The following is a 6,985-nucleotide window of genomic DNA, read 5'->3' on the forward strand; positions in this document are numbered from 1 at the left end:
ACTGTCGCAGTGATACTTCGGACCGCCTCCGCCAAAAGCGGCGAAAACATCACCTGCGACTTCTTCGGACTTCAACACCGACTGCGACTAGCTCTACCTACGATTGATCGGCCTATATATAAGAGCTTCTTTATCTCTAAACTTCTTATCCATTCCACTTGAATTCTGATATCCTCAAGATTCTTCAGTCGTTCGCTTAATCCGCACCGGGACGAGGCCACCCTCCAGGATCCCTGGATCGGATCTGGAGACCCTGACCTCTGGTGGCTCTTCGTTACTCCTATTTCTCTCCTTCCGCTTTACTCCTACTAGACGCATGCCCCCGCCAGCGACATGGACAGGCACAAGGCCTTGATGAGCGGCTACCCAGCCTATCCCCGCGGCCAGAGCAGCTACCGGTAAGCGTTGCAGATCATTCTACCAATCCTTGGCAATAACCCGACTGACCGGTTCTTGCTGCTTAATAGATTTCAACCACGTCCACAAACAGCCCTGCGACGACGAAGACAGCTAATCAACCGACTCATCCTCCTCGGCGGCATATCCCTGTTCATATCTATCCTGATATTTCCCTCATGGCGAGCCGCGATCCTCCCCACATTAACACTTGGCCTCCTCTCCTCCGGCGAAGTCTTTCAGCTCGAGACCGTTCGACACTATGATCTTTCTGCGGTGCAGGGATCGGGAAGTGGTTGGGAGCATGGGGAGCGGGTGCTGATGTGCACGCCACTCAGAGACGCCACTGCGCACCTGCCCATGTTCTTCTCGCATCTGCGAAATTTCACCTACCCGCATAACCTAATCGACCTGGCGTTTCTGGTTTCGGATTCGAAAGACGGGACACTTGATATGTTGTCGAAGATGTTGGAGGAAATACAGACAGATCCGGATCCGGGGATGACGTTTGGTGAGATCTCGGTGATTCAGAAGGATTTCGGACAGCTGGTGACGCAGGACTTTGAGAGTCGACATGGGTTTGCCGCACAGGCTGGGAGGAGGAAGAGGATGGGGCAGGCGAGGAATTGGTTGTTGACTGCTACTTTGCGGCCGACGCATAGCTGGGTTTACTGGAGGGATGCGGATGTGGAGACTGCGCCGGCTACGATTATTGAGGATCTTATGAGGCATGATAAGGATGTTATTGTTCCTAGTAAGTCTCCGGTGACTTGTTCCGTTCTTGAGTGGGAGACTAATAATATGTCAGATGTTTGGCGACCTCTGCCTGACTGGCTGGGCGGAGAGCAGCCGTATGATTTGAATTCCTGGCAGGAATCGGAGACGGCGCTGGCTCTGGCTGAGTCGTTAGATGAGGATGCAGTCATTGTGGAGGGATATGCCGAGTATGCCACATGGCGGCCTCACCTCGCCTATCTGCGCGACCCTTTTGGCGACCCTGAAATGGAGATGGACCTCGATGGCATTGGCGGTGTCAGTATCCTGGCCAAGGCAAGGGTATTCCGCGCGGGTGCCCATTTCCCGGCATTTAGCTTCGAGAAACATGCCGAGACAGAAGCATTTGGCAAGGTAGGCTCGTTCCAATTCGTCAACTCATCATGATGCTAACTCGGTTAGATGGCCCGCCAAATGGGCTTCTCAGTCGTCGGACTCCCGCACTACACCATCTGGCATCTGTACGAACCAAGCGTCGACGACCTCAAACACATGGAAGAAATGACCCTCAAGCAAGAACAGCTCGAGAAAGAAAAGGAAGAAGAGGCTAGACAAAACGAGCGTGTGAACGCGATATTCCAGGATTCCAAGTCGCAATGGGAAGCTGACGGCGCGGCTGTCCAAGATGCGGTGATAAAGGAGAAAAAGCAGGACTCGAATTCGAATAATGTTGAGGCTCAGAAGGGTTCTGAAGAGGGTCCTGCTGCTAGCCCGGTGAAGGAGAGCACTGGTGCTAAAAAGCAGTGAGCGACTAATCCGGGGCAAAGATGCTCCAGCAGGTTAGACGTCTTCATCTGAGCTCGTTTCATTGTCGATGTCCTATGAATAATTCTATGGTTATGAGTTATGTTCCTATAGGGATAGATCATTGTTATTGTGTTTCGTCTGGTGTTACTGTGTCAAGGTTCAAGGCATTATTTCACTATATATATTCTTACTTATCCTTGTATAACTAGAGTCATTGTTCAAACGGAATGGAAATCTGAAGTTATCCATACACCCAAATCTCAAATCTGCCCGTATATAAGCAGTGGTCCGTGCATCCCGATCCACCGGCGCGTCACCGCGTCAATGTCAATTCTTTCATCTCCAGACCAGAATTCTACCCTTTCGCGCATAAAGATACCAACGTTGAAAATGTCCACCCAAGCAGCCCGAAGCATCCCCTTCACACACACCACCCCCCAGCAAGGCTTCAAACTCCTCGAACTCTCCCCGGAACTAGTCGAATTGGTCTCCTCGAATGAAGCACCAACGTACGTCCCCCACCCTGCACTTTTTTTTTTCTTCCGGAACTAACCATCTGATAATAATAAAGACTCGAACTAAAATCGCCCCCTCCCTCACAATCGCAATCCGAAACGTATTCGCAATCCCAATCCGAATCCGACGAAGCCCGCGACTACGTCCACCTCTGCACACCCGATAAAACCTACCAAGTCCGACAAGTCCAGTCTTCGAATTCGCTACATATCCTGCGCCCAAGTACCAATGCCGCTGTTGTAGAAAATGCGAACGAAGACGATAACAACGGCGACGATGATATGGACATGGACATGAACCTGAACACGGAGACAATGACATCCATTGCGAAATGCGGCTCGACGCTGGAACTGTTTATGCCGAAGGAGGGGTTTTCTGCGGTTCCGTTTTTGGTGAAGACACTGGGTTTTTATTCGCGGGATGAGGGGAGGGGGAATGTGGATGTGGATATGGTTGATGATGATGAGGACGAGTACGCGAGAAATGCGATGAATGCGCTTTTCGCGGATATTCCCGTCTCCAAGGCACAGTGTGAACAGGGCTGGGTGGATCTTTGTGCGTTCGTCATGCGCTCTAATGCCAACGCAAACGTACCTGGTGTGAATTGCTGGCGACCTTCTGCGATGGTCAAAGTTGATGTCTGGAAGGGAGTCGTGGAGGGTGCGGTGTTGCAGGGGATCAACCTGGAGAAACAATTCCTGGTGAATGATCTATGGAAATCGGTCCTCGATGATAATGGCGAGGAACCATTCCCGCGGGGTTTGTTCGGGGCAGTTGTCAGGAGGGTTTGTGAGGATTCTACTGCTCCTGGGGAGGCTACTAGATGTGAGTTATCTTGTTTCTGGAGAGATCTAAAGTAACTGACAAGGAACAGGGACGAGCATTGAGAAACCCCGTTGTATACAATGGATCGGCGAGACGTATCTAGAGGCCAAAGCGCCCACTGTGACATCTGCCCTCGGACGCAGCGAGTTTCTCAATGCCTGGAAAGATCATCTTCCGGAGTCGTGGAGGAGCGAAGTTGCGCTTTCCAAGTTGCCTGTACGTTCTACCAACTTTTCCGTGCTACCATTGCTAACTGGCGTAGGAGGGATCGTACAAGCTCCCTGATCCGACGTCGATCTGTTTCGTGCACGAAGGCGATCGACAAAAGTTGAAGAAGAACCTATCGACAGATGCTAGCGCTGCTACTACGGCCAAGAAGTCCAGGAACTGGCATGAACTGTTCAAGAACCAGCGACGGCGTTAAGCCAACGAACACATAACATCATGCAATTCGAGCTTCTCTCGATAATCTAATAATAACGGCTATGCATAAAAAAACGACCAGCTCAACACCAAGCATACTTCTCATTCCAGAACCACTCAACATCATCGCCCAATCCCTGTTTACCACCAATCCATCTCAAACTAGCGATGCTGCTCTTCTCGCGATGTATAACCTCAGCAGTTGGATCCAACAAGGAAACAGCCTTTTGCATCAACGGAGCCGGATTCCAGAACTCAACCCTCGCCATGCCCCACTCATGCGCCTCGCGCTGGGCACGTCGTAGGATTGCCGCCATAGCTTCGATGGTGGCCTCCGTCTGCGCTGGGGTCGTTGGTTCGTCGTAAACCCATCGCAGGATGAAAAGAGTGTTCTCCTTGGGTGTTTCGCCAAAGTTCCGGTTCCAGGCGCAATACACACCAGCGCCATCGTGGCCAACACCTTTGATCACCGGAGCGCCCTTCTCTGGGCGAAGTCGTTCGGCATAAAACTCCTCACGAGCCCAGTGCCACGTGAAATGCTCAAAGTCAGGGTTGACAGCGACCTTTGCGCCAGGAGACTTGAGAGACGCAGCACGCAGGAACTCCCTCTCTTTCTTGACCACCTCCTCGCTGCACATAGCGTTATCGATCTCCTTCGCCGTCAAACCCCTAGTCCCTGGCAAATCGACCCCAGGCAACTCGCGCTTAAACTCCCTCTCATCAATGGGCACCAACTCAACATGCGCCGAGTCAAACGGCTCCCACCCAAACTGCCTATAAAACCCCTTCCCAATATCTGACCACAACACTGTAAACAACACCTTCTTCCTCCCATCCTTCACCTTATCCATCTGCCACGTCTCCAACTCCCCCACCAACTCCTCCATCATCCTCTTCGCATACCCCATCCCCCGAAACTCCGGCCGACAATAAACACTGCCCACCCCATGCGTCGCCGTCTCCTCCACCTTCCCGTCATACGCCACAACAGCACCCTTCTTAAACGACTCGCACGAGGCAAAAATCGTCCGGTTATTGGCCTCCTGCACGCGGTCAACCAGGATCCAGCATGTCAGGCGGTTCCCCGTGAGTTGCTGCTGCTTGAGGTGGTCTTCGCGGGCGATGTAGGCGGAGACTTCGAGGGGGCCTTTCCAGGCTATGCTGTTGAGTTTGAGGACGGTGAGGCGTTCGGTGGGGGTTGCGGGGGCTAAGATCAGGGTGGGGGAGTCGCCGGGGGGAAGGGTGGTTTGGTTTGTGATTGCGTTTGCGTCTGCGCCGGTGATCGCGTCTGCGCTGGTGCCATTTGTTATGGGGGTTGAGGGGATGGGGTTTGGCGGGTAGGAGACGTCAGCGGCGAAGACCATGGTGATCGACGGTGCAGGTAGTAAAGAAATAGAGTAGGCAGGACAGAATAAGAAAATAATATTATATAAAGCAGTGGTATATCTCTTCAAACAAAGTAAACAGTCAAGAAACCAAGTCTGGAATACTTCGTGGTAGATTGTAAACCGAAAGTTTGACAACTGACAAAAAAAGGTGTTAAAAAAACGAAAGGAAACAACGGACCGAACCCTGAGAAATCCCCCCGGATATATATTCCCACATATTTGAATAAGTCTCCGTACCCCGTAATCGTATCTCCAACCGATCCCCATTTCCGCCTTCCCCTTCCTTTGTCTTGTCTCGCCCTGCCGTTGACTTCCTCCGAGGGAAAGCGATGACAAGCGATGATGATATCAACTGCAGGAAGCACAGGGTTATGCATAGACTATGTACTATAACTGTACGACGTACGGCGTAACTTTATCTGTTTAACCTCTTGACGGAGGACTCCATTTTCTGTTATTATGATAATTATTTATTGGTTGGTTTTCATGTGTTAGGGCTTTAGCTAGAAAAGAAGTCTCCTGTTTACGAGAAAAAAAAAAAAAAAAAAAAAAAAAAAGAAAAGGCGGGGTAAATACAAAAAATCGGGTCAGGTGGTGATAAGACGTGACGAGATAGGCAGGTACAATGGATTGGGAAGGTGATAATGACACTGCTATAAGTACTGTAGGTATATATGTCTCTTAAGTATATGGCCTTGGATCTGATATTCGTCCACGCAGGCAATGCAGGTGAACTGGATCCATTCAACTGCGTCCACGTGACCATTCTTTTGAAAAACAACACTCCATGGCTATTTGATTACAGTATGTACGTCGGTCAATAACTCGTTGCCATTAATCATAAGAAAACGAAAATACATATCAGACCAATGCGAAAGGAACGGATGCAACAAGGACATGACATCGCGTACCGCACAACCACCACAAACGTACAGGCCAACAGACAGTGTATCTTTATTTCTCTTTTTTTTTTTGTTTCTTTTTTTTCGTTTTGGTGTCTCCCTTCCTGCTGCACAGATAAAAAGCCTTGTACAGCCCGATTCATGCAATATTAATCCATTTCCTTGCGTTGTCAACACCTTGGCTCAAATTGCCCCAGTTGCACGGTAACCACACATATAACAGATGTCTGGCCTCTCTCCATGAGCCTCCTGTGTTGCCATCGTCAGCGACTCTGCCAAGTCAAGGATTGTCCCAGGCACACATACTGTAATGCATGAAGAACATGAAACCACTTTTCTTTTTCCAGGACCAAAAGAACTCGAAAACCGGACAAATCAAGAAGTGAGAGATGCCAATGAAGGATGAGGGTGGTTCATATTATCGATTACGGACAGGACTCGAAAAAAAACGACTTCTCTCTCCACTAGCGCGGCGCGGGTGTTGGCGATGCTGGCGACCTCGGGTAGCTAGTAGTAGCTGCTAGATATTCAATTCGCTAGGATCATGTAGTTTGAGAGTGATCAACAAACGAGAACAAGAGAAGTACAAATCGGAAATGGTATGAATGGGAGAGAGAAAAAATAAACAACGGGACAATCACAGAAAAAATAACAATGGAAGAGAATATGAGAGATAATAATAGAGAGTAACCATGAGGGGGTGGGTAAGATGTTGAAGGAGGGAGGCAGCAAAGGAGCGTGAGGATCAATAGGGTAATAAAAAAGAGGAAGATAAAAGAAGAAGGAAAGATATGAACCAGATCTCTATGTAATGCCATGCGAGTCCCAAAAATCGTCCGCTCCCCATTTTATAATAAGTGCGCCACTGTTTCGGACGACAATAACCTTTAATTTCCCTCATCCATCATGTATGTTCGATCATTGGTCACGCTAAATCAAGAATGAGATAAACATAAAAACGAGTATGAGTGAAAAGAGGAAAAAAAAAAAAAAAAAAAAAAAAAAGAATAGGCA

At 49.3% G+C, this 6,985-nt stretch overlaps 4 protein-coding genes across 4 annotated transcripts; 3 read left to right on the plus strand and 1 right to left on the minus strand.

Moving 5' to 3' along the window:
* The first annotated feature begins 73 nt into the window (after positions 1-73).
* ASPGLDRAFT_163042 (ANP1/MMN9/VAN1 family protein) lies at positions 74-2,163 on the plus strand. Its single transcript, XM_022542528.1, has 4 exons — positions 74-398; positions 468-1,150; positions 1,205-1,524; positions 1,573-2,163. Exons 1-4 carry the CDS (start codon positions 334-336, stop codon positions 1,915-1,917), a joined length of 1,413 nt encoding a protein of 470 aa, XP_022405240.1. The 5' UTR covers positions 74-333; the 3' UTR covers positions 1,918-2,163.
* A 144-nt stretch (positions 2,164-2,307) lies between these two features.
* ASPGLDRAFT_22080 (putative sister chromatid cohesion protein Dcc1) lies at positions 2,308-3,682 on the plus strand (the record flags this gene model as incomplete). Its single annotated transcript, XM_022543151.1, has 4 exons — positions 2,308-2,426; positions 2,489-3,258; positions 3,308-3,474; positions 3,521-3,682. 4 exons carry the CDS (start codon positions 2,308-2,310, stop codon positions 3,680-3,682), a joined length of 1,218 nt encoding a protein of 405 aa, XP_022405241.1.
* Positions 3,683-3,764: 82 nt separating this feature from the next.
* ASPGLDRAFT_116603 (uncharacterized protein) lies at positions 3,765-5,045 on the minus strand (the record flags this gene model as incomplete). The annotated part of the gene is made up of 1 exon (XM_022539784.1): positions 3,765-5,045. One exon carries the CDS (start codon positions 5,043-5,045, stop codon positions 3,765-3,767), a length of 1,281 nt encoding a protein of 426 aa, XP_022405242.1.
* A 780-nt stretch (positions 5,046-5,825) lies between these two features.
* ASPGLDRAFT_721498 (uncharacterized protein) lies at positions 5,826-6,401 on the plus strand. Its single transcript, XM_022549596.1, has 2 exons — positions 5,826-6,086; positions 6,147-6,401. Exons 1-2 carry the CDS (start codon positions 5,939-5,941, stop codon positions 6,287-6,289), a joined length of 291 nt encoding a protein of 96 aa, XP_022405243.1. The 5' UTR covers positions 5,826-5,938; the 3' UTR covers positions 6,290-6,401.
* Positions 6,402-6,985: the final 584 nt, after the last annotated feature.

The sequence above is a fragment of the Aspergillus glaucus genome (assembly GCF_001890805.1).
Source record: "Aspergillus glaucus CBS 516.65 unplaced genomic scaffold ASPGLscaffold_2, whole genome shotgun sequence".
NCBI classification, from domain to species: Eukaryota; Fungi; Ascomycota; class Eurotiomycetes; order Eurotiales; family Aspergillaceae; genus Aspergillus; species Aspergillus glaucus.

Excerpts from the sequence above, each read along its gene's own strand:
- ASPGLDRAFT_163042 (XM_022542528.1), top strand. The coding sequence starts at position 334 with ATGGACAGGCACAAGGCCTTGATGAGCGGCTACCCAGCCTATCCCCGC. Across the intron at positions 399-467 it reads CGCGGCCAGAGCAGCTACCG|ATTTCAACCACGTCCACAAA; the intron begins GTAAGCGTTGCA and ends GCTGCTTAATAG. Across the intron at positions 1,525-1,572 it reads AGACAGAAGCATTTGGCAAG|ATGGCCCGCCAAATGGGCTT; the intron begins GTAGGCTCGTTC and ends TAACTCGGTTAG.
- ASPGLDRAFT_721498 (XM_022549596.1), top strand. The coding sequence starts at position 5,939 with ATGCGAAAGGAACGGATGCAACAAGGACATGACATCGCGTACCGCACA. Across the intron at positions 6,087-6,146 it reads TCTCCCTTCCTGCTGCACAG|ACCTTGGCTCAAATTGCCCC; the intron begins ATAAAAAGCCTT and ends TGCGTTGTCAAC.